General features: G+C 30.9%; 4 protein-coding genes across 4 annotated transcripts; 1 reads left to right on the top strand and 3 right to left on the bottom strand.

Annotated features, from left to right (window-relative positions):
- Positions 1–7,437: 7,437 nt before the first annotated feature.
- LOC126835541 (coatomer subunit epsilon) lies at positions 7,438–10,252 on the bottom strand. The gene is made up of 7 exons (XM_050568205.1): positions 10,054–10,252; positions 9,869–9,978; positions 9,289–9,452; positions 8,328–8,477; positions 8,069–8,204; positions 7,758–7,982; positions 7,438–7,700 (listed from the first exon to the last, which is right to left on the bottom strand). The coding sequence occupies exons 1-7, from the start codon at positions 10,058–10,060 to the stop codon at positions 7,587–7,589; spliced, it is 906 nt and encodes a 301-aa protein (XP_050424162.1). The 5' UTR covers positions 10,061–10,252; the 3' UTR covers positions 7,438–7,586.
- Positions 10,253–10,669: 417 nt separating this feature from the next.
- LOC126835520 (set1/Ash2 histone methyltransferase complex subunit ASH2) lies at positions 10,670–14,732 on the top strand. Its single transcript, XM_050568177.1, has 10 exons — positions 10,670–10,933; positions 11,307–11,505; positions 11,706–11,884; positions 11,955–12,127; positions 12,285–12,453; positions 12,569–12,958; positions 13,030–13,174; positions 13,273–13,402; positions 13,624–13,890; positions 13,955–14,732. Exons 2-10 carry the CDS (start codon positions 11,327–11,329, stop codon positions 14,051–14,053), a joined length of 1,731 nt encoding a protein of 576 aa, XP_050424134.1. The 5' UTR covers positions 10,670–10,933; positions 11,307–11,326; the 3' UTR covers positions 14,054–14,732.
- Positions 14,733–14,833: 101 nt separating this feature from the next.
- On the bottom strand, positions 14,834–15,837 carry LOC126835522 (succinate dehydrogenase [ubiquinone] cytochrome b small subunit, mitochondrial). Its single transcript, XM_050568178.1, has 4 exons — positions 15,657–15,837; positions 15,478–15,578; positions 15,202–15,404; positions 14,834–15,130 (listed from the first exon to the last, which is right to left on the bottom strand). The coding sequence occupies exons 1-4, from the start codon at positions 15,694–15,696 to the stop codon at positions 14,953–14,955; spliced, it is 522 nt and encodes a 173-aa protein (XP_050424135.1). The 5' UTR covers positions 15,697–15,837; the 3' UTR covers positions 14,834–14,952.
- A 4,906-nt stretch (positions 15,838–20,743) lies between these two features.
- On the bottom strand, positions 20,744–22,063 carry LOC126835523 (uncharacterized). Its single transcript, XM_050568179.1, has one exon. The coding sequence runs from the start codon at positions 22,059–22,061 to the stop codon at positions 21,597–21,599; it is 465 nt and encodes a 154-aa protein (XP_050424136.1). The 5' UTR covers positions 22,062–22,063; the 3' UTR covers positions 20,744–21,596.
- Between the last annotated feature and the right edge of the window lie 5,626 nt (positions 22,064–27,689).

Raw genomic sequence — 27,689 nt, forward strand, 5'->3', positions numbered from 1 at the left:
AAAATCAACACGTGACTGCTTTATTAAGATGAAATACTTTGACATTGAAATAGGTAATCCTGGGATTGTTGGGAACATTTTGGCAGATGTCATAGAAGAGTTTTAGTTGGTGTGCCGAGGTTTGTTGGTTATTCAACAGTTAGATATTTATTAAATTAATATTAAAATTAGACATTACTATTTGATTGTCCAGTAAATCACGGGTTACAGTTTTCGGGCGTATGAAAACATTCACTAGATGGAATGAAAAAAAAACTAGCACATTTAAGTGGAGAATTTGAAAATCTCAAATAATTGTTGGTTTTAAGTTAACGAGTTTGACTCCTAAGTGTTCATTGTAATAAGAATTTAATTTTAATAATTATTTAAGTTTAACATTGTAGAGGCTGTAGAACGAGGTAGAGAAAAGAAAACTTGAAAAGCACTATCTTGTTACATAATTCTTCAATAATTTGAGAAAAAGTGGGTCAAGATGCCTATCCTCTTTTCCTTTGCTTTATTTGTATTAAAAATTTAATTTTCTGGTTAATATTTTAAGGTCTTATATAATGTGTTTTTTTATTTTTAATATAATCTATTACTTAATTCAGTTAGCACTTAACACAGTGTGTCACTTTGAATTTTTGACGTTTGTTAACATATTTTATTAATGTAAACTAAGGTTACAAATAATTATAAATAATCTCGACAAGAAAATAATTACATGTCATACATTAACTTGTCATAAACTTAATGTTTAATATACTTCAACCGTCAAAGTTAAAAACTTATTATTCCTAGGAATAAAAATAAGAACATTTTAACTAGACATATAATATAATATACTTAAAAAATTAAATTATTGATTAATCGGAGCACGATCTCTTAGTAATTATAATAATAATAAAAAAAATTATCTGTAAAGAAACTGAAGAATACATTTGGAAACGTCCAACATTTACTATCCTTTTTAAAAATAATAATAACTACAATTACACTGTGTAATAAACTGCATTAAATAGCAATGCAATTTAAGTCTTAACTCAATTTTGTTTTTTTTATGTTATATTCAAAGAACTAAAATAACCAGCGCAGTTGATACAGAAAGGTCACAGTTTTTCAGGAATTATTATAATTTTCAAGACATTATAATTCAAGTCAGTTTAAGTCATTATCACTTGCAAATAAATGATTCTGTAACAGGTTAATGATATAAGAAGAACTACCATATAGTCAAATTGAGTAATGAGTAATGACTATGCTCAATTTTTCTAAATAAATTATCCTATCTATAGTCTATATGTGTAAATTTCGAATAATTATAACTACACATTTAAATAAAATATGTAGCCAAGTAGCTATGTTAAAAATATTTACTAACAATTTTATTATAAAGTCAAAACTTAATGGAGAATAAAAAAACTTTGAAGAAATGGTTTTTTCTATTAGTATTGTTTTAAAACGAATTGCGTTTTGTACACTATTTCTATCTAAACACCTGTTTATTAATATTGGAGTTGCTTAAGACTTAAAAATAGTGTCTTACAACGAATCCGGGAGTCTGACCCCTATTTGCTATACACATAATCAAATTAAAAAAAGTGTGGATGTTTTTTTTAATTCTTTTACATTTAACCTATTGGACATGTGTTTACAATAATACCACATAACCCTATAAAGAATTATGATAAATTCATTGCAGGCGGTGTTGTTATTGCACCCGTTAAAGGCCCTAAGTCCTGGATGACATTTCGCACGTTACCTACCGCTAACCTTTATTTATTAGGTGAGATAGTGCTTTATATCCTACTCAGAAAGTCGTTTCTCTTTAATGAAACCTTTTAAGCTTTACCTTTTTCATGGGATGTATTGTATTTTATATAGCCATGGTGTTGACTATACTTACAAAAATATTTTGTATTGTTTTGTTTGAAATAAAATTTACCGATGGCATAGTGCACATTAATGAATTGCCGGAGGAAGTTGATTAATAGTGAAAAATATTAATGACATAGCTAAGTTTAATAAACTCATGTAATTAAAATTAAAAAACCACACTCAGATGCACTTATGCACTATAGACACTGATTACAGTGTTAAATTTTAAAACCTATAATACTATTAAATTCGATTACTTTAGGGGAATGTTAGCTTGTTTTATCTCTGATTTTGTAATAAATACTATTACATAATTCGGTATACGCTGATGAAAGCTCCAAGTGTTGTTATTATTATAGTAAGAATATCCAACTTATACTGTTACGCCTGCCTAGCTTTATCTAAATTCTATAAAAAAAAACCATTGTTTCAACAAAGAAAAAACTATTTTAGCTTCGACGCAAAGCAAAGATGCTATTGGTTTTACCATAATGTGGACTTTTTTTTGTCTGTATACACTGTAACTTTTTTTGACAGAGTGACAAAAACACGCGACTGTAATGTTTAGCATGTTACTTACTGGCCTTAGGCTTGCTTACTTTGCTTCTCCAGGGAAAGAACAGTGTGTATACATTCAAGGAATGGGGGGGGGGGCCAATAGTGTGTCGTCGGTAAGACACGAGCAACGTCTTAATGTGGAAAACTGTACTTATAAAGTTCAACTCGTACGCCGATTGCAATAATATTCAAGTATGGTAAGTATACATTTGGGCAACCACCGGACTCCATAAGTCCATGTAAGGTAAGTGTATTATAAACCAAATACCTAATTTTCAGTAATTTTTTGCGCGCGTGCGTTGTTTTGTATCTTAAGAAATATCCATGTTCCTTTGTACTTCCTATGTACTAGTTTGTGGTCTTTCTCCAAGCAAGAACATAGTGGCCGGAGTGCATACATTCAGGACAATGGTGGGTCGTCACATCGTATGTTATCAGTAAGTATACAACAGCTGCCTATGCCAAATGTATTAATTATTTGAGTCGTATAGGTAGATATAGGGTGTGTCTACCACCAAGTCAATTGATATAACTCTTAAAAATATTTTAGCTGTGTTGGGGAAAAAAGAAAATAAGTGGTTTAGCAACAGATAACAGACTTGACAAAAGTAAATGTTTGTTGTTGTAAAACGCATATTGACTAACATAAAAATTATTAGTTTCCAGAGGTAGCAACCGATGAAGTTTGCAGTCTTAAATAAGAAAATGTAATAGTAGCAACAGAGATAACCAAGACACTTCGGGTTTCTTCTGCGTCTAACAAAAGACAATTTAGTGTTAAACGTTTGGACGACTTACCTTTACTGATCACTTCTAAAGCGTGTGATGGTAAAAAATCGATTCAAACAGCAGAAGTAAACGATTTTAAGTATATATCTAGGTGCCAACACAAGCAAAATAAATCACTCTCCAGATTAATGGGATCTAAATTGTTATGGGAGAAACCGTAAAAAACCGTTATACAGACTGGGGTAGTAAGACCAGTGATAATGTGAAATGTGGCATAGAACTGGTAAAATTTAATTAATTTAATTAAAATATTTACATGAACGTTAACATTTAATTTAAAAATGTATTTTCAGTCGTGGACTAGGCCTTCTTAGACGTTTTGAGCGACACATCGAACGTGGAAGTGAAACGTTTGATTTGTCGGCAAAGCTGTTATAAGAGAGGAAACCACGCCAAAAAAAACGAGCCTGATACTCTACCTCGATGGTAGTTTGGAAAAGAGTATAATATTATTATTGCACACAAACACACCAATCTCATACAAGTACAGTGTCAAACCGTAATGTAGCCTCTTAATAATTGAATAAGTTCAGCTCTTGGTGTCAGTCAATATCACCAAATGATAATTACGTATGTTTTATTGATTTTATTTTGTTTAATTTTACCAATTTTCATGCAACCGAGCAGATATGTATTTAAGTGCCTAATGAGTAAGTAAACTGTGTAATGTTGGAAATTCAGAATGTGAGCAGTATTGTCTACTGTAATGTACTATTCAAAATAATTGTTAAAATTGATCATGATATAAAAATCATTATGAGCGTACAACTGTTAATCTAACCATTGCAATAACCGGCAATACAGTAAAATATGTCACTTAATCAATATGATTGCTCTTGTAATTCAGTTGAAATAAAACAAATCTTAGCTAAAAAAAAAAGATATTATTTTTACCCTTTCCAGTCGTCGAGTAGTTTAAAGATTCAACAAACATGTTCCATATCTGAATCGTTTATTATTTATGTAACGTGATAGTTATATCACAATTTTGTTGAAAATTAATTTGCAGAAAACACATTTTGTTTGGACTAAACAAAATATATATTATATTACATAATATTGTAAAAAAAAATGCTTGATGGTGCCGTTTCACTTGGTAGATAGGCAATATGATTTACATCCGTGTATTTCGAAGGCCAGCGACTGAGTGGCCGATAACTCAAATAAACCATTGCTGTTATAGTATACAGGGAATGATTCACTAACCATGGACTTAGCGATAGAGTCATACAGTTGAAACATACATCAAATTCGAGTTCAAACCAATAACGGCAAAAGTAAGAAAAAAAATAATTTTTGAAAGTCTTAAGAGGGCGTCGCACCGGTGATTTTCAGTGGTAAAAACATGTTTACGCCAACTGAAAATAACTCGCTTAATTTTGGTTTTAGAGTTAAAGCAACCATTATAAAATTAAAAGAAAACAATATTCCGGAGGACAAGATGGTGAGTTTTTAAAAAAAAAAATCATTTTTTGAAAAGTTATAGTCATTTAAAAATGTTAAAATAGTCGTTATTTCTAAACTATGTATTGAGCGTTATACTTGGAATAATGAAAAAAACGCACCGTCTTGCCCTCCGGAATATTGTTTTCTTTTAGTTTTATAATAGGTGCTAAAACTATAAAACCAAAATTGAGCGAGTTATTTTCAGTCTGCTTAAACATGTAGAGATGAAAAAACATTTTTAAATCGCTTTCAAGGATGCTGTGATAGCCCAAAAAATAAATTAACCACCAAAAAAGTGTCCTAGTTATTGAACTAATAATTACACATCACAGTTTAACCTTTAAATTAAGATTTTGTAAAAAAATTGCCTATACTTTACTCCTTAAAAATGGGCGGTGCGACGCCCCTTAATATATTATCAGCTTTTCAGATATAAAAGGTACGAAAAAGAACAACGACCAACGGGTAATCTGTATCAAACTCTTGCAAAGTTGTAACACTTAAACTAAAATGTTATTTATAAAAAATCGTTACTGTAGCTTTACACTTCTAAATTAGAGAAATATAATTGGAGTTTTACATTTTTAATTTCCTAGGGCCCCAAGAGTAAGGGTTGCTGTGAAAAGTTTTAACAGTAAAGTTTTAACGATGAAAAATATCCAATTTAGAATAGTGGAACAAAGGAAAAACTTTATTTTAAAATGTAGTCACATCTTACATAGGTAGTAGCGGTACACTAAAATGTATATATACATATATATAGACGCTTTAACTTGCATAGCTGTTTCGAGAAACGAGATTCGCGTACAATACACACATTTTTGGCAGTCATATACCTATATGTAAGCTATATGCTAAGCCATTTTTCTAAAATTGAAAGATTTTACAGGAAAACGAATTTTACGATAAATAATAATAGTGAGTTTTCGTCAATCTCCCGGCCTAGGCTTTTCTAACAAATATAATATTATACTGTTAAGCACAAAGGAAACTTATATAATGTGGTTAGTGTCACAACATTTGAGCAAAGAACATAAGCGTATCAAATTTTTTACAGCACTAGTTTCATATAATTGCAATCAAGTTATTTGGATGCAATAATAAAACAACATTCAAGAAAACGGTTCGCTGCGAATCCGTGAACACTACATGCCACTTTGGTAATTACTACTTTCATACTGTGCTTGGTTAGGACTATACTGCTTTTTTTTTATTATACCTACATTGGAAAAAACAACTTGTTCGAGTTGGCAAAAAAAAATGTTCTCGATTTTATAAGATTGATGATAGGCGTGATAGCAACTCTAATTGGCAATACTTTTATTTATTACACCCCTATAATATTGTACTGTAATAAATTGTATGTGATATACCATTGATGAGCTACTATTGCTTTAACCTCCCCGACTAAGATATAAAATCCGTATAAAGGGCCTAGAATTCACTTTATTGTACTATCAAAGTAATGTAAGTCAACTGATGCTATTCACTCTATGAATAATACATAAGAGTTCCACGAAGGCAGTTCCGAATTATTATTATAGTAGAGGACTTATAGATTTTTTTTTTTCACTTAAATCAACGAGGATTTATTTATTTTATATGATTGTCTTTTGTGACAACCAAGAGACCATTTTCTATGTAATATTATTATAGTTATCGTAGTGAATTAATATTCATGTTATATTTTTATATCTGTCGGATTTCACCTACGCTGTTGTTGCGCGCTAGTTTGTTATTTGTTCACACCTATTACACAGTTATAAGTACCTAAGTACATATTATTGTATTTTGTAATACAATAATTATAGATTTGTTGGCTGTGATTTTAAGGAGGAAAGCGCACTCTCCACAAAAAATATTCTATAATAGTATTTTGTGATGGTACCTAATATTTAACCTGGAAAAACGAGAAATGTACAGCTCGGTTTACTGAAAGTCTTTGTTTCATTTAAAATGTGGTGAGCTTGGCTAAAAGGAAAGCACTAGGGCAAGATGGGTACGTAATAGACCGCGACAAAGGGTTTAAAGGATATCCTTTTGTAGTAATCCATTGAGGTTGGATGTACTCCCAATAATATATTTTATGTTGCCAATGGTCAAACCCTAGTTCATGTTCAGCTTTTGTAGTTTTTAGAAAAAAGTGATTCCAGGGAACCGCAGTAATTGATGTCAACAAAAATCACAGAAGTAAATATGTAGGTACATACCAAACGATATTGAATATTCTATGAATTATTGTACCTATTTTTGTTTTTAGTTTTTTTCTTGAGGTTTTTCCTTAATAAAAAAAAATGTTTTACTACGGTTTTTTGAAATATTTTTATGTTCTAGGTGCACACTAAATCTTCTTAATTTTAAGACCAAAACTAAAAAAAAACAAACGACATTGTAAAAGCAAATACCATTTTACTGTTCCTCGTCGAAGCATCCGTGTTAATATGTAATCATTACACAGTAGAAAAGTATTAACGAGCCAACTTGGGAGAGGAAATAGAATTAAGAACTAGGACCCAAAGAGTAAGAAAAGCTTTAAGTGCAGTTTTTAATTTCTAACCAATGTCATTTCCGTTTTTCAGTGCTTATTAATTAGCCAAAACTGCATAAAAATTCATTTAACTTGATGACAAAATTTTATCAAAAACGATACATTACACTATAACCCCAATCTATTCAATAACTCAAATTATTAATAATTCATAACAATAACCGAATAATGTTTTAACAAAGTTTTAAAATAAAACTCGCAATTTAGAAACGTTATCTTCATTCATAAAATAAAGCAAATTAATATCCTTTTTAATATATATTAACTGAAAACTATAAATTAGCTTAATAAATTACTCTATAATATTGAACATTTTCTTTCGAAAACATACAGTATAATAATATAAATAATAATAGTACAAATATAGATCGGACATAAAATAAATAATTTATTGATAGGTTTGTGACAGTGAATCAAACTCGAGTTCTTTTTCATTGTAGCATTTGATAAAATCAGAATCTGCAAAGGAGTCTTTCAGCATATTAAATTGTCTTTTAGCAACCTGCAAATGAAATAAGTTAAAACGGTTCATAAAAATGTATTTGCATAATTAACTCACGTCGGACGATAGTTTTAAATGACCGGCAATAAATATAGAACACACTAATGAATCAATGTTGTTGCTATCTTTTTCTAAAGCGTCTTGCAATGTGATCTCGGCTTTTTTATAATCTCCTTGACCGATGTAACAAGCGGCTTGGCTATTTAACAGCAAAGCAGTGATTCCATATTTGTCGGTCAACTCTTGAAATATATAATATGCTTCTTGCAATTTTTCTCCACCCTTATAAACAAAACAGTTACTATTAACTATCCATTAAAACACTAGAATTTTGTTTATTTTTTGACAATAAGAAAATCGAATCGTACTATTGCTAAGTTCAACCAGGCTTGAGCCATTTGTGTCAATGTTGCGTCTTCGTCTTTGTCTCTCAACTGTTTAAATTCTTTGGTAGCCAAATCTAATCGGTTCATTCTCAAGTATATGACTAAAGACAATGTCATACTAAAGCAAACAAAATAAGTTTAAATAGAAAATTATGTATTATAGATATTATATATTATACAATAGATATTAGATAATATATGATTATATATTATCTTTTGTACACAAAACAAATTAACCTACCCCTCGAGAGTATCGTCATCTTTCAAAACTTTGAGAGCCGATTCGTAATTGTGTTCGTGGTTATAAATTGTAGCGGCAACAATAACGAGGGAATGATTAATTTCATACATGGCTTCTAGTTCTTGTTCTAATTTTTGTAGTATTAAATTTCTGAAATTAAAAATTATAGTTAATATTTAGTTTAACTAAATTCAAACAATAAAATATTGTATTTTAATTATTATACCGGATGGTTCTTTTCACACCCTACACTAGTTTACTCAAATAATTTCAATTTTGTAGTTTTTTTTTAACATTTTTTATTGTGTTATAGTAATAATAATTTATTTACGCCCTTAAGGACAATTGAAATCATAACAAAAACAGAAATTATAAATTAATAAATACAAATATCTATGCTGTATACTAAGTACAGTATAATAATAAATAATTTATTTATTCTTAATCTAAATTATCTTTAAACACTAAACATCAAGACCAAAGTTTAGATTTATTGTCATAGTTGAAGTCGAAATCGAACTTATTACAGACTCATTGAAGGTAAAAACTTGAATATTAAAAATATATTGAAACTTGAATGGGGTAATGTATTTGCCTATTTTTTGGTTACTCCCACTTGAACAGATTGACTTGTCTGGCAACGTTTCAGAACACTTGCATGTTCTATTTTCAGGCTGTGGTTTGTGTTTGCCTGTTGAGTATACTGGCAAACACGGTACGAGCAACATCGAACCAAAGCCTTGAAGATGGAACGTGCAAGTGTCTTGAAACGTTGGCAGACAAGTCAATCTGTTCAAGTGGGAATAACTGAAAAATATGTAAATATTGTAAACTTGAATATTAATTAATATTCTAATAAAGCATAAACAAAAATATTTCTAAAAAACTACAAATCATCAATTATTTTAAGAGAAAACTGGTGTAGGGTGTTAAAAGAATCAGCCGGTACAACAATATTTACTTTTGAGTTTGGCCTTGTAAATATTCGGCTAACAAACGATATGGTTTTAGTTCTGCTGGCGAATTAGCTCCTATTTCAGCTATGACAATGTTGTACTTCTTTTGAGCCAAATATGCACGGTACATATAAATGTCCCGCTGCAAACGTAAATTTCCATAATTTGGCTGTGAAAAATATAAATTATATTAAACAACTTTTTAAATTAATAGTGTCATTTTTAGTTGTATTATAGTGTGGCAAACAAGTAACATTAAAACAAAATCCACTAGGTTAAAAAATGAAGAACTAACAACGGCCTACAGTAATACACAATTAGCTATGTATGTGAAATTGTTTGTCTTAAAAAAAGGTGACAGAAAACAAAATAACGGGAAAAGACCAAGAGGTAGGTTCATCAGAGAATGTATGATATCATGGAAAAAGACACATACTGAGTCAATGCTTCTCTGGATATATACGAGTAACATTTAATAGAGAATAGTGGAAGAACACAGTAGAAGTGGCGAAGGACTTAACTGGCCTATTTCAAGCCTAATAAGAAGAGAAGAGGTGTAATTAAGTAGAGGTGTGAAATATGTACCGGTTCCGATTGAGCATCGATTATGCACTGTTGATAATTTCCAATATAGTAAGAATTTTTTATGTCAAACAATTCATTTGCTTCGTACGACTCAGCTTGTTTTGCAATATCTGAAAATCAGAGACAAAAAATCTAATAAATGTAATAATGTACACATCTATGAAAGAGGAAAAAAAATTAGCCACCTGTCATTTTGTTTCGGTTTTATACAGGAAACTTGACACAAACTGTATATTTATTGTTTAAATTATTTAAAACTTGATATTTAACAATATTTCGTAAAATATCAAATATTATTTTTTTTTGTAATAATAGGTTGTACTTTAGATACTTTAGTCCACAGACTACAAACTACAAAGTTAAATTTCTTATTTGTAAAATTATTAATTGGCGACTTGTGTTATCACTTATCAGTTATCACTTTACCACGTTCGTGATTGGTGACAATATGTTAGTCAGTTCATAAATTCCAAACACAAAATGTGCGAACAGACAACAAAATGTTATAATGAAATACAGGGTAAAATACCCTTAGCTCATTTACAATTAAAAACAATCTTAAAAAAACACCTTTTCTATTAAATAAGTCTAATCATAATTATTGATGGTATATAAACACATTTATTTAACTTAATTTGCAGAAGTAAAAATTTGTTTTTCTTTGAATTTGATATGGATACCTAACTGTCGTATTAGATGTATTATACTGTCGCACAAATAGACTATAACCAATTAAGCGATTGATTATAAAAATTATTTGCAACCGTGTTTTCTGTAGGGCGTTAGCAGAATCAACAGTCAGGTAGCTATTAACCAGCGAGTATTATTTACTATTTAGCCGCCAGGTGCAAACTTTAGATAATACAACGATTTGAATTTAAGTAACATTTAAAAACTACACAAGCGTTTTTTTTTCTTTATAAAGTTATCCTTTATAATAAAAGATGAAAGTAAAATAATAAAACTAAACACTTTCCTTTTAGTTTTTCGCTTTAGGTCACTTACACTTATTACAAGTTTTACTTCAAACATTACCTAGGAGAATCCAAGACTTTTTAATTTTCAGTAAGTATACTAATTATACTATGAAAATAACTTATTATATAACATGTAAACATTTTATCTTAATTCTTACTTGAGTCTTGAACAATTCTAATAAAAATATTCAGATTGTAAAAAATAATTTAATTTTTGTAGAACATTACTTTAAATAACCCCCCTAATAACAGTATTTTAAATCAAAAAGTCCATAACAAATTGTGAGATTAGTTTTAGATTTTAATATTAGAAATATTTTATCTGTAGATATTTTATAGAATAATATCGTTTTGTACTGCAATTATAATCTAGGTACATTATATTCTATAATATAGCCAGCATTCCTGAATTAATAATTATTACTACTTAAATTGTATTTTTTTATTTTGTTCTTTTATAGATTTTCTCACTTTATTACCTATGGAAAATTCAGTTATGGAAACAGTAAATGGTTCTACAGACACCATACCTAACAAAACTGTTTCGACTAATGAAAAAGAGAACGAAGACAATAATGGTGTTCAAAAAGAAGACTGTACTACCCCGTCGCCGGTTATTGAAAAAGCTGTGGAAAACACAAATGTTGGAAACTGCTATTGGTAAGTTAAAAACAAAAAACGCTACACATCATATATTAGCGAGATCTCGGGGTACAAGGCTCGGCAATCAACTTGGTGCACGGTATTATATTGTTGGAATGGTCTGATTTGACTCACACCTATCTAACTTATGGAGGGTTTTTCTTAACCTAAATTTAAAATATATGAAGTATTGTTTGTAAAATTATTTTATTTTCTAGTAACAAAGACAGGAACTACAATATAATCGAGTTGCTATGTGCAAATTGCAATCGTTGGTATCATGAATCGTGTATTGGTTATCAACTGGGAAAGTTGGTTCCTTTTATGGTGAACTATATATTTGTATGCAAAAACTGTTCAACCACTGGACTTGAGAGTTTCAAAAAAAATCCTGCTAGTTAGTTTTCTCTTTTGGAATAATTTCTACCTTTTACACTCCAATTACTCAATGTGATATTGTGTTTTAGTGTTTCCGCAAATGTGTGTAACGGCGATTGGAAATCTTATGCAAGAAAGTAACAAAAACGGAAACCCTCAGGTGTATTTTTCTAGGGACAAAGACATCATTCCATTTATCGAATCACATTGGGAAAGTATGACCACGACGGCTAGAAGAGTCACACAATCTTGGCATTCGACAGTAACTAATATTAGAAACTCACCTTCTTTTTCTTTTTATAGTCTTTTTTATGAAAAAACTCACCTTTTGAATTGCTGCATGTTAATATAATTGAACAGTTCTAAAAAAAATGAAATATTATGTAATAGATTATAATAAATATACTTGTTTATTTTAGATTACCAGATCATTAATAAAGGAGACGGATGCTTTATTTGGAGTACAAACCGATGAAAATGGCGGTCACTCTTACAAATTATTAATTGATATACCCCAAATCAAACCCAATTACGAAGCCATGATCAAAGGTGGTCATTTGAAAGTTACAGAAACCGGAATTCAACCTGGTAAATATGATATTACAATAGCAATAATGAAATATATTATTTTAGTTAGATTAATTGAAAATATCTAAATCTTATTCAGCTGTACCAAGTGCAATTTGTTTTTATTAAATTTTAGCCATAACGAGTGGTCTCAAAGGTCGTGGAGCTAAACGAAAAACATTAGGTGACGGAACGAGTGGTCCAGGTAGTGGTAAAAAAGGAAGAAGTGCTGGCGACCAGTCGAACATTAAATTACCTGCACACGGGTATCCACTCGAACATCCTTTCAACAAAGACGGTTATAAATACATTTTGGCGGAGCCCGATCCTCATGCGCCGTTCAGGCAAGAATTCGATGAATCTAACGAGTCGGCTGGAAAACTGATCCCTGGCTGGCTGTACCGTCCATTGTGTCCGAACCAGGTGCTATTAGCATTACATGATCGTGCTCCACAACTCCACGTTTCCGAAGACAGATTGTCAGTTACCGGGGAAAAAGGATATTGTATGATTCGAGCTACCCACTGTCAGTGATGTCATATTTATGAATGCTTTGGATTTTAGTATGACTAAAAATTGTTGTTTATTCCGATTTAGATGTTAGCAGTGGAAACTGGTATTGGGAAATGACTGTTGATGAAATGCCTGAAAATTCAGCGTGTCGAATCGGATGGAGCCAAGAATTTGCTAATATACAAGCTCCACTGGGATACGATAAATTTGGATATTCATGGAGGTCGAGGTAAATTTAATTTTTTTAGTAACATTCAATGTTTACTTTTGTTATATTGCACTCAATCAATTTTGTATATATATATATATATATTTCATGATAAAAAGAAAAGGCACGGTGTTCCATGAAAGTCGAGGAAAGCACTTTAGTAATAGCTATGGCGAAGGAGACACTTTAGGCATTATGATAAGTTTACCCAATGATCTACTACAGCTGCCACCAACTCATAAAAATTTGGTAATTTGTTCAATTTATAATCAGCAGTGTAGTTGTAAGGGTGTACCCTTGTCTCCCTGTTTTTTTACGTACAAATGTTTTTGTAACAATAATTGTGTACCCGCCAATAGAGTACATAATGAAACACAAGGTGTATTCTCTACTACAGCACTGTTTAAAATTTATATATTCACATATTAATGTTTTAACAAAAAAAAAAATGTATATTATTATTTTATCAGATACTGATTAAATTCAAAAGTCATTTGTATTATGAAGAACAATCTCAAGATAGTAGCCGTGATGCATTAAAAAGTCTTAAACCACTTATCGGCAGCAAAATAGTTTATTATAAAAATGGTGAACGTTTAAACGTTGGCGCAATCGACTTGTATGAAGGAAAATATTTTCCAACTGTATCATTGTACAAAAATTGTACAGTTTCCGTGAACTTTGGACCAGATTTTAAATATCCGCCACCGCAAACTGATGAGTTTAAATACAAAGGAGTATGTGTATTTGTATACAACCTGTGATAATTTTTATTTATGTACAATAATATTTATTTTATAGATGTGGGAGAGAGCTGGCGAAGCAATATGTGAGCAAACTTTGGCCGACGTTGTTTATTTAACTATGAACGAAGGAAAATTGAAATTGAGTGACCTATAAACGTTAGAGTAATTTTATAAGTAATTGTATTTAAATTAAAAACAATAAACATAATTGTTGTTAAGAAAATATTTTTCAATTATTCACTTGTAAAAATTTGTAATAATTAAAAAGATGTAATTTATTTTTTTTTTTTTTTGCTCTATTATGAATGGTTAAAATTATGATATAACTTATGATGATCAAAGTGATGGCTTATGCTATATGAAAACCATTTGAAAACTGTAAGTAGTTCAGAGGATGTTATACTCAAATTTTCCAGTGCTAAAACATATCTTATTAGAATGCGTTTTACTCGCTCCTGATTATTTTAAAAAATACTTATAACAGAAACAAAATGTTGGAGATAATGTCATAACTTTTTTTAAATTACTATAACTTTTTTTCAATGTTGTTACCTTACGATTTCTTAGAAGGTGTTTTTGCTCTTAAACAACTATGGACCTACGCATTCTGCGTAGCTATCTTAAAATTTAAAAAATGCTTTAAATCGCTGTCAAAGATGCTGCGGTAGACAAAAAAATAGTCCTAATTGCTAACCTAATAATTACACATTCCAGTTTAAGCTTTAAATAAAGATTTTGCAAAAAATTGTCTTTACCTAACTTCTTAATAAATGGGGGGTATCACATCCTCTTAAGTGTAGAAGTATTATCAATATATTAATAACATTATAATAATTGTAAATGTAATTTCATAAAAACTATTTAACAATGTTCTATTCTATGTACATTTATTATCTGTCTATATTTAATATTTCCAATAAAAAAAACATGACCATTTAGAAATTAACATATTTTTATTTAAAATACATATATTTACATAAAATTACTACAATAAGCAAAATATTATTACAACAATTTATTGTAATAATGATAATTTTAAGTAATCATAAAGAATTATACTTTCCATAGCTGAACAATAGCGTTTCCGAGACCGTCGCCATTAAAAATTAACTGCAAAAATCCAGCAAGCATGATAATAGACAAAAATGTAACTGTTAATTTACCCGCTTTGTTAGCTACTTGACCAACAACTGGCACACGTAGATAGTCCACTACTAAAGCCTCCAATCCCCTATTTTAAATTTAAAACAATATTTATTATATTAAAAAAGAATAGTTTATTTAAGACATTCTTTAACATACCAGTATGAATGAAAAGTGATACTCAAGGCTAATAATGTATCTATAACGGGAGACGAATACATTATAGCTGCTGGAAATAACGGTAACAAGGCGATAGACACAATACGCTCGGCTTTCCACATATTTGCATAATTTTTTTCAGATTTAGCCGCTACAGCAGTACCAGCACAACGAGAAAACATTGGAGCGATTGCCAAAGAATTCTGAAAAAAATTGTATTTATAGTGTTGGATATTTTTCATATCTAAGAATATCAAATAACGTAAGAATATTTACAGTTACTGTTTTATTGCTCGATTGACTTATGGCAGTGAAATTTTTGACACAACTCGGCATAATGCAAAATGATATTTGCTTTTGAGCAGCCAACCCCACACCTTTAATGAATAAAACATAACACATTATCTTAGGTATAATAATATCTAGGTAGTCTAGAAATAAACAAATTGACTTACATATTTTATTGGTTTGACGTAAAAGTTTCAGGCCCAACATTATTTAATGGTCGTGTCGTGCTCGTAAAAATTTGAAATTGTATAAAGCAATTAAAAACTTAATTAATAAGCAATTTGGAATTTAACGTTCAGCTTTCTGTGAAAAATCAAGTCATTTACTTAAAAAAATATCAAAATATAAGAATCATATGATTTTATAATAGATAACATGTTTAACAAACTAAGAATATGTCAGACATTTGTAGTGATAGCATGACAAAACAAATATGTATTTTAGCACTTGTGTTATCAATTTATTAAGTATGGTTGCTCCCGTAAGGATTACATAGCCGCCCGAGAAAACCGGCGGCCATTTTGTAGTTATCACAAGTTGCTGACATACCTATTCATTTTATCATGAGCACAAATGGAAAAACAAAAATTCTCACCGCCGTGGTAACTGGTAACAGCATTTGGTTGTATAGTTATAATAACATGATTTAAGATAACACAGCGAATTGCTTAAAAATATGAACGATATTCACGTTGGAAGTCTGAAGAACCAGCTGTTATATTATCTGCGAGTTATACAACTAGCAGCTCTCAAGTAGCCAAGATTACCCAATCAAAACTCAGTAAAAAAACTTTTAAAATTTGAATTTACTGCCAAAAAGCCATTTTCCGACATTAGGTTAGATTCTGCTGTACATATTAAACAAAATTGCAAACACAATTAATACTTATAGTTCACTGTTGTTTTATATTAAATCGTGATTAAGAAAAATCCATTTGTTGAATGTTTTTTGTATCAATACACGTAGGTACTTCTCAACAGGGTTGACCATCTGTACATAATAATTGAATGCCGTTTTTATCCATACATCGTAATTAACAATATAATGAAAATATTTTCAATGTTCTTGACCGTTGATTCATTCAGGCTTCACACAACACAACCTAGAAATTGATTACATTCAAAGTGAAGGTAATTTTTCCCTTTTTTTTTTTTTTGGTTTTCCTTAATAAAAAAATATTTGAACTACAGATTTTTGAGACAATTATACATATTTTAGCCTCGTTCTAGATTTTAGGATTAATTTTCAGACATTATCCTAAAACGTCACCTAAAAAATCTAAATAAAGGTAAAAGTTTCTACCCCTTCTAGATAAAAAGATTAATGATATTTGTTTGGTTTGTCAACGTTCATCGGTAGCACTAGATACGACTAAAAAATATTGATTACAAATTTGATATAAATTAAATAGCAAATATTTATTATGTGTTACTAATGGACGTTTTCCCTAGTAAGCTTAAAAATTAACTTTTATTTAACAATGGTCAATGCTAGAATTATAGGTTACTGTACTTCGGTAAATATTAAGCCAAACTTGTGAGAACGCCCACAAGTTCTGAATAATATACTGCTTAGGGAAATCTCTACATCTCTCTCACTCTTTCTTTCTCTATCAAATTTAATTGGACGGATATTTTAAAATATTACGTTAACATACTTTCTAACATCTAAAAACCATCTACATTACTTGTAAATTACCCGGATGCAAACAAAACTCCATTATTTAAAAAAAAAATCCTCTTATACTACATCGCTATTAATTATTATATTAATTGAATTTTACGTCATAGATATTAAGTATGTCAAAAAATTAGTTTATTAATCTCAATAATTTATAAACAGATTGTATTTTTATGTGATAACATTTACTCTTAATAATTTGGGTATGACATAAAAATGTATCTATTAGGATATGACTATACGTTGGACTAAAAATATTTTAGTATCGAGAATAATAAGTCCAAACTAGGATTCAGATACCACATATTGGATACAAAAAAAATTACAATATTTTTTTTATGTTCTACTGAATGTGATATACGTGCCTAACAAAAAAAAAGCTTCAGGCATATTATAATGGTGTGTGACGACAATAACGCGATTACAATAACAACTATTTCAAGTTTGTGTTTTAAACAATAAATACACTATTTATAGTGGTCGAAAAATTAAAAAATCTATGTCTTACTGTAATCGTACAGCATATTATACAGGGTGGAGATGGTGTGCGGTTAGGCTGTAATGCGCGCTGAAAAAAATCCTGTACCCCGCTCTTCTTCCCGTCTTATATTTTAAACTAATCAACATTATTCTAAAATTAAAACCATCATTTTAAAATTAAATTTAATATACATTTAAGTTTTAAAAGTTGATGAAGCTCCAGAAAATACTAAAAAGATAAATATTTGGTAATTTTATGACATTAGAAAATGACAGACACAAATGTTTTCAAAAAGAAAAACTACAATATGCAATTATTTTGAGAGAAAAGAGTGTTAAATAGATCACTCTGTATGGTGAGTTAACAGTATTTTACGTGATTACCGTTTCCAGTTTAAACGAGCTCATTATTTAATTAATTCATCAACCTCAATACGTCAAAACTAAAAATTAACATATTATACCTGTGTATAAAAATATGTAAGTGTATTATAAATAAGATGATCCGCTTATTTGAAGAAAAAAATGTTTTTTTTATAATAAATAGATGGCACAGTAGTAAGCCAATTATTATGTTTTAACTTCATGATCTTGGAAAAACATAGCCGTACAAAAATTGACTGTTTTTTGAAGAAAAAAAAACTGAATTACATTTTTTTTTTGTATGTTTTCACCAAAACCGATTATGGCCTTAGATTTTCTTTATTACATCTAGTTGTTTATTAAATCACCATTAAAGTTGTCCAAACCACTACAACGTTATGTGGTATTTTCAGCGTGTCCAGTCCGTTAGAATAGTATTCTACATTTTTTGTTTAACTAAGTTTTTTTTTTATTATTTTGTTAAATTCAGAATTGATCTCGGAACATATTATAAGTAGAAATTTCCTATTTTCAACACTAAAGCATATTTTGATTTGGTTGTTTACACTTATTCAGGCGATTTAAAAAACAAATTGACACGCTAACGAAAATCATAGACCAGTGACCATATGCGAAATTTGGAGAAAAAAAATCTATAAATTGTTTATATTGTTAATGTGTTAGGCTGTTATATTATTACTATTGTGGTAAACGATTGCGGTCGCCCCAAATAATATAAACTTCTAGCTGAAAACCAATTTTGTTCTTCTTATTTCGCCCTGTTATCTACCTATGTAATATGTTTCATTTTATTGTGTTCAACGAGTGAACAAAAAAAAAATACTTTCTCTGTCAATGCCACCAAAAAAGCAAGTAAACGTGTCACCCGCGTGCGAGGCAATATCATGCGTGGGTAACTTTAAAAAAAAATAATAATAATTAGTCTTGTTACATTGTGTTCTTCATTCAACGAGTTGAGAATTTTTTTTACAAGTTTCGTTTTAACCAAACTAAACTTTTTATTACGTGAGAAAAATGTAATTGTTTTTATATTATAATTGCCACTGATTAATAATTATTACCATATTAGTTTTTTTCTATATGATACACAATGACACATTTTTCGATCTGTACATTTTAATTATATAGGTAGGTAAGTAATGAGAGTAGTTAGAGTAATTCATAATAAAGTGGATTATTTATCATAACACTGGAGACTTATGAACTATTTAGCTATGTACTGATTGCTGTTATTTTTATTACTTTATTTTATGTAGGTGTACTAGCGATTAGCGAAAAGAGGCCAAACTTATACCATACTTAACAAGCCGAATAATATATACATATATCTATATAATATATAATATTATTTGATCGACGAAACGTATACGGACATATTTTATCGAGTATAATCATAGCTTCGATTCACAAACAAGCTGAAAAGGTATGATGCGGTTTAAATTTGTTCAGATAATTATACATAATATTATATTATTATGTCCGCACGCGTTCAGTTTGGTGGTAAGGACTTCTCGAACTCACTGCAGAGTTCATACACAGAGCGATAAGTCTCCAATTAGACTATAATATGGTACTATCGTTCAAGCTCCTTGTATATTAAAAAATAAAAAATAAATAATAATTGTTATTTTTTCCCCAATCGCCCCGCTGATATTGTTCAAAGGGTTGCCTTTAAATAGTAATTGGAAATTGTGCTACACCCTATTATTCGACGTCCGAATGCTAATTTTTCTTATAACTGTTTTATAACAAAACAAAATTGAAATTGTATAATAATACAAATATTATTTACAATACATGTGGCATTGTAGGTATGATAGCATTGTTTAGGCGAACAATACTACACAACAGGACGGCAACTCATTCCAGTGATAAGAAGCAGTTGTCCACTCGACGAATACGACCTACAAAGGGACTTGAATCTTGATCTTATTTATAAAGCCATTAACCAAGCAGTAATCTGGAATATTTAATCTTCGTGTGGATTACGTGATAATAATTAAATTTAATGTACAGAGTGCATTATAACTAATAGACAAATCGAAATATATTAGTGTAATCCACAAAGTCGAGTTCGTAATCGAACGAGACAAAATATGTTATTGCGAATTTTGAAACAAAACGATTAACAACTTTCGAATTCAATTAGAAACTATCAACGATTTTAACATGCCAAAATGTCAGACATAACTCCTATGTTTATTTTCAAAAAATTATGCTCCTTATAAGGTACATCGGCAGTTGGCATAAACCTGTGCGTTCTAATGAAAATGAAAGTCCACGACTTCAGTTGCCAAAACTTAACCATAAACATGAGATCTGCCTAAAGAACCATGTTAAGCGCACAATGTAGAATATTGTAAATAGATCCAAGGGCGCCCACAGTTGTAAATTTAGAGTTGGGGCCGCCTATGATGTTGTAATATATTTTACAAATTTTAGATATTGGATATACATTTTTTTAACTTGTAGACAAGTTAGGAGGGGGAGTTGTCCCCCTGCGCCTCCCTGCGGGCGCCCTTGCATAGATCACTATCGTTATGTATTGTTTCAGTAAATCGTTTAAATACATTTTGACACTTTTGAGTATTTCAAAAAATAAAAAAAATATCTTTTTAGATTTTTTACTTTGAGTTATAAAAAGTTAACATAAATGACTAATTTTAGGTAACTTTTTTCAAAAAAATTACAACAAGCAAATCCTCGTAAAACAATCTTGTAAAAATAATCTATTAATCATAATTTGAATAACTAAACAACTTCACTCATACCTTCGATAAATCCTAGATCGGTTGTGGTTTTTTTCCATTTGTCAATCATCTTCTTTGTTGACTTTCATTTAGCCGTTATACCAAAATGCACGTCATGATAAAAGTAAAACAAAAACTATTAACTAGTTTTTTCAACTTTTTGAGGAATAAACCTAATTCTTTTAAACTCGTTAACATTATTCTAAACATTACTGTAACGAACGCTTAATAATTTTAATGATGTTTTAACAATTTCGTTTTTATTTGCATTTAAACATTCAAAAACATTTTTATTTTACAATATATAATAACACGCAATCGAAGGTTACGTTTGATAAATTAAAAGTATAATTAGTTCTTGTACTTTTATTACAACAATGTGATGGACATTTGAAAAAACTTTTTATACAGTAGGTACCTATCACGATGACAAGCAATTGCGAGGTGATTCGTTATCGCCATAGACGGTATTTACAAAATTATGTATTATTTATTATTAAAATCTTCTGTTTTTAAACAATTTTAAATGGATTTTTTTAACATAACACAATCTCCATGTTTTATAATTAGTTAAAAATCAAAATTTGTACACATACAAGTAGCTGTATATTATAGTAAAATGATTATTATAATATATTATGACACGCGACCGGATGAAAATAGTCGATTCGTTAATAAATACTAATTATTATTATAATTATTTATAAATAAACAATTTTGTTTTAATCAAAAGAAAAAAAAACAAAACATGGACTAGACACCTGGTGAAAAATATTTTTTCGAGTCTTTCGAACGCGGCGCACTACTACAAATCATGTTTGTCTTCTGGCCGCATTTGCGTCTCGCCTTCTCCGTCGCCGCCTGTGCGTGTGGCGTGCGTGGCCGCCGTAACCGTAATTGACGTACTTGACACTGGGTCCAGGCTTCGGCCCAAAAACGAAGTCCCGGATGGTCATGAATATGGCCGCGTTCAGGGCCATGTTGTTGATCATCATCGCGGACATGATCATCATTTTCAAGTTGGCCAACACGACGGGCGCGAATCCCAGCGCTATCAGTTGCGGGATGAGCATCATCGGGCTCATCATCATGTCCTTCATTTTTCCGCGGCCCTCGGCCCGCGTGTCGGACACCTGGCGATCTTTGCCGACGTCGGCCGTAACGCAAGACAACACCGCCGTCACCGTCACAAACAATAACAACAACGGCCGCGACGACGGCAACGACGGCGGCCGAGCCGACGACCGTCGTGGAAGAGCACTAGCGACCGTCCTCATGATGGTCAGTAAAACACTAACAAACTCCGCACTCCGGACGGCCGGACAGCGCGCCGGCCGCGCGTTCAAGCCGGTTCCGGGCGACCCGTCGGCCACATGCGAAAGGCACATTCCAAGGACGGCAACGCTGACCCACAAACCCGTGACCGGTTTACCGGAAAACGAGGGCAACGGGCATCACCATCTACACAGTACAGTCCTTCCGTTTTCTCATCCCATACATAATCCGGCCGGTCGCTTCTCCACAAATGACCTATCGTGTCTTCATCAAACCCGAAGAATTTTTTTGTTCAACAAATAATTATTTGAATACAATAAAAATATATTTTAAGTACATTTTTATTGGCTGTTCCAAAAAAAATAATTGTTACAACAATCGTTTTTTTATTATTTATAATTATTTTAAATAATATTTTGTTTAAGTACATTTTTTTTATTTGACTAGGTACTTTAAATTATTTAAATAACTGTACAATTAGTGTGTTAAGTTGAGATTGAAAATGCTTAAATACTAAAATTCAACAACTAGTTGGTCCCGTAATAAATAATTAACAAACTTTATTTCCGACTTGAAAGTTAACTGCAAATAGTGTTTGAAGCTTGAAGTATCAAGCTATTTGATTTTATCAAAAGATCATATTGATTAAATAAAAAACCCCACACTTATTGTTAAGTAATTTATTGACAATTTGCAAAAAATTAGAAGATGTATAATTTAATTTAGGAGAAAAATAAGTTTTATACTGTAAACAATAAAGAAATATTTTATAATTATAGGTATAGATCATGCATATACGATAGATATAAGTACCAAAAAAGAATTCTTATTAGGTTATGATTGTATGAAATTGCAAAGCCCTAATTTTAGACTTACTGCTTAAATTCCTTATCATAAGAGGAGATTCATAATCATTTTGTTATTTCCTTAAATTTATTTTTTAATCTTTATAAATTTTAATTAGGTGCTTGTTAAAATTTTAATTACCAACTAGTTTTTTTTTTAACAGCTACTTGACCTAGAGACTAAAAATAAAATAACTGTCTGTTATTAAATACTGTTAAAGAAGTCATCTTGTGACGGCAAGTGCGTAAAAAAACTAGCAAAATTTATTTTTAAAAGGATTTTATGACTAGGTTGTAAGATAAAACATAGCCAGAAATGACTTAAAACATGATTTCTGAAAACCTGATAATCAATTCATTTTATTTAGGATAGTCGGAACCCGACTTTAATAAAAACAACCAAAACCCGGTACCTCAATTAAATATATCCGGTTCAAAGCTATGCTATTTAGTCGTTAATTGTTTTTCTAAGTAGAAAAAGGCTTAGGTCAGGTAGGATAATAATTATCCGATAATTTTAAATGGATTTATTAATACTATTTCACTTTTCATTCTTCTTCAACGTTTATTATGAATCATAGTTATACTATCTATAATATAGTACAAGCTACAGATGCTATTCAATTTAATGTGTTTTCCTTAACCGCTGCCTTTTGAACCTGTTCGATTTGATTCCATTATTTTTACCAATTATCTACCTATTTTTTAATTAAGTACTATATGTCTATATTTACAGAATGCGCTATTAATACCTATAAGTTATATTTTTCCCTCAAAGTATAAGCTACATGAATTACAGAATAATTTTCTATTTTTTTAAATTATCAAACGTATATGACATCAATGGGAAATGGTTTTATTTATTATTTATTTTGTCCTTTTCGGACGTCGCCCATATATAAATATAATACCGAATAATGGACAGTATCAAACCGTTATAAACAATATTATATGAACAGTGTGTTTGGTTTAGTGTCGTCTGTTTATTATTTCTCAATAAGACGAACAATAACGACAACAACAACAACAGCAGCAATAATATAATACTAATGATACGACGCATATTTTATCAATTATGATCATATTGACTTGAAAGTAAAGAGTAAATTTTAAACGATTTTTGACCTCTTCACGTGTGTTCGGTAAATACATAAATATTTTAGAAAATTATAATTATTATTACTAGTTTCACGTATGCACGTTCGGCCTGGTATGATTGTACTGCTTTGTGATGATGTCTGACAAAACTCAAGTAGCAAAAAAATTAAAAAAATTATAATCTTATTTTAAGGGGATCGGGGAGAGGGCTCTCACGCCTATGGAAATTTAGAGAAAGAGCCGAATACCAGTTTTTTTGCCGACCGAGGCGGTTGGTAAAAGCGAGGTACATACTCGAGAAATATGTATATTGTTATTAAGGCCAATAGATTTTAGGGCGAGAAAATATTGCTAAAAAATAAAGTGTAAAAAAGATTATTCGTGTGATTGTATTATTATTGTTATTTAGAAGAGTGAAGACTGTTCGTCGACGACAGCCTCGAGAGACTTGAAAGCAGTGGCAACGGAAGCAGATCGAAATATAATCTTTTCATAATGATGCAACTGATCGCTGACGTTTATGACAATGGGGAAAAACATAATACAATGCACATAGGTATATACACCACAAATACTGCAGCACACGACCAGTACATTATTATTATATTGTTGTAGCATGAGCGCGTAAATGATTTATGTTTTGTGTTGTCGACGCTTTTACACAAAGAATGAATCGGGTATACACATTCCAACAATGTGGTACGCATATAGTGTAAACGACCAGCCTTGTGACCCGATGACTAATGAGGTTCAAGTCCCTGTGTTTTTCTTCAGCGTCTTGTTGTTTTAATAAAGAGGCCTGAACTTTTTTTTCAGTATAAAAGAAAAAAATGTTAACATTACTCTGTGCTATTATAGGTGTTTTTTTCAGCATTTAAACAACCTGAACACAACAATAGCACACGTCGTTTACAATGCAAGCGATGAGAATCAAAAGAGTATAAGTGATTTTTAGCAAAAATTTTACGAGTTCTTATTAATGTTTTTTTTCCAATATCTACTGGAAAATTTGTAAAACAAATACAGGTAAAAAAAAAAGATATCGTCGAGAAAATACTTTGAAAAAATGCGATTTTAAAATTCCATGAGATTCACGTTCGCCGTGATGATTTATTATTTAGTAAGTACACTAAAAAAAAATTGTTTTCAAATAAAGGATAAATTTTAATACTCTTATTTATATTTGAGTAGTTTATTTCCTGGTACATTTTATGTACGCGAAGAAATATTTTACTAGTAGGTTTTTTCGGCGGTTCAGTTCGATTGTCAGTTGTATAAATTATATTATACATTTGAAAATTTAACATGAAATGTTTCATATTAAAATCATTGCGGATGCGCCTTTTTGCCCGATGCCTAGTAATAGTGAACTAGTAATAAATACTATTGATTTCTAGTGAACTCTGTGTCCGTCTGGCAAAGTACAATTATTTTCCTGTAATGTTCAATCTACTGCGAACAAAACCGAATAAGAGCTAAGAGTCGTCGTTTAATTGAGGGTTGATCATTTTGTAATACTTAGCTGTTGTTCAGCAAGTTTTTAGTAGTATTGTTATGTGTATGAACGTTTGGTCGTGTGCTTCCGCATAATTACACATTTGTACACAGGCGTTCCTACGATACCGGATATTTAAGACCTAGTTGGAGAGCAGCAAAAGTGAAAATAATCGAAAACCAAATCCTTAGCCAACTCTAACCTCGATCGTAACACAATGTGTAACAGTATTTTTTTCGTTTTTTTTTTCGTCACTCTGTAGTGAATACTCAATGTCCAATAGTACCTATGTTATTTCGTATACCATGCGGTTTTGTATGTTGGGGATTTGGAGATTGCGGCTCTGGGAATTTATCGACCGGGACTGGACAAAAGTAGTCTAATCCAAAATCTTAAATCCGGCCGTTAAGTCCGAGTAGTCGAGCGTGTGTCGACCATGGCACATTAATTAGTGACGACTGGCTGCAGCTGTTAATGCGGTGGATACGTGCAGCGCAGCAGCTATATAGATAAGATAAATGCGAGATCGTCGGTTAGAGAGAGAATAAACCCTCGGAAACACTGGAACAGTTCAAGGCGAATGAGATTAAAGTATAACAACATTCAAGATTCGTTAATAGGTATTTGGACAAAATATATGTATTAACATTTCGTGTTCGGTTAACTTGTTAATAATTGTTATTTAAATAAACAACATATGATGCTATCACAATATTCGACCTTTGTTCGCCACGTGCGTGCGATGGAGAGATATTTTTTTTTAAAATGAGCTAACCTCCCGATTTAAGTATACTACACGTGTTTGGGACCTAATTTAGAAAACCATTAAAAAAAAAAAAATACCGAATTCTTAATTTAATCTTCACTAAGTTGTTACTCGCGTTTAACGTGTGTTTTTACTTACCGGACGGCCGATTTTATTCAGGTTAGCACCACTAGCCGGTATCTATCTTAAGTGGTCAAGTTAAACATCTCTACGTACTTTCGATATTGTATTTAGAGCGAGTATTTATTTTGATGGAGACAAAACCTAAAGAAAGTCCAAGAAAGGTAAATATATCCACCATAGACTGTCAAAACTGTATACATTTGAGACATCCTCTTAATCCAAATGTAAGACAGTCGAGAACTCATTTTTTTTGTGAAGAAACAAAAAGTGTTGCCCGCTATTAAAAATTAAGTAGGTGAAGTTAATTATCTTTCTACTTAGAGCTGTTTTTTTTAATATGTTAGACATGCGCATGATGGTCGTAAAATTACTCACAGCTGTACAATTCACATTAAAATTTGACATACTTCAAGTATTTCGGTAATTTCACTGAACCCAAAGCTTAAGAACCGACGAACTAGATCATTTATAATAACTACATGAACGAACCAAGACCACCTCTGAAGATGGACCATATAAACCTAACTAGTCTGAATCGACGGAAAAAAACCAAACTGATTTATATCTGTAAATGAATAACATACTATTATTATTAACATAGTTCACTCTTGTTGATAAATTTAATTAATTATTAATTATAGATGAACAAATCAATCTTTCATAATTTTCTTCTCCTTGGCTGTCATATTGGCCTACTATAAGTAATAATGTCTTCCATCAACATTCTGCTGCTATTTAGTTACTAGGTACCTGAGGAACCCAAAAGGAGGTACCGTACCTCCTACTGGGTTGGGATTTTCAGCCCAGTACAGAGAGTCTTCCACATCTTCGGGGGTGGGTTTTCCCTTGTTCTTCAGTTAACAGATGTGCTGGCGGCATGCCAGTCTTCGTCGTCGGACACAAGAGCACATTTTTTAGAACTTTTATAAAAAAAAAAATGCATTCAATTTCCAACCTATTGGTATGAAAAAGTGTGTTTTGGAAAAAGTGGACCTATAGAAAGTGTGCTCGAAGCCATCGTTTTAATGTAATGTATAGCTATAACGGCCAGGCGAGACTAACGGTTATACACAAAATGCACATGACTGTATTTTTTTCCCCTGTTGTGAATAATATATTACACGATTTTCCATTACCGGCCATATCATGTGGAATAGCACTACCGTGTTCCTTGAAAATGGCAACAGCTTCTGCCGGAAAAAGGGGAAAAGTTTTTACGGTCGACGCCGGTCCATAATAGATGATAACGTGGTTTAGTAATTATTTACCGTTTTCACACCTCGGTTGGTTGTGCCTTAAAGTT

The sequence above is a fragment of the Adelges cooleyi genome, unplaced genomic scaffold (assembly GCF_023614345.1).
Source record: "Adelges cooleyi isolate 19-005CV unplaced genomic scaffold, UGA_ACOO_1.1 ACOO_flye_CR_arks_rails_tigmint_CR_PRNA_23, whole genome shotgun sequence".
Taxonomy (NCBI): domain Eukaryota; kingdom Metazoa; phylum Arthropoda; class Insecta; order Hemiptera; family Adelgidae; genus Adelges; species Adelges cooleyi.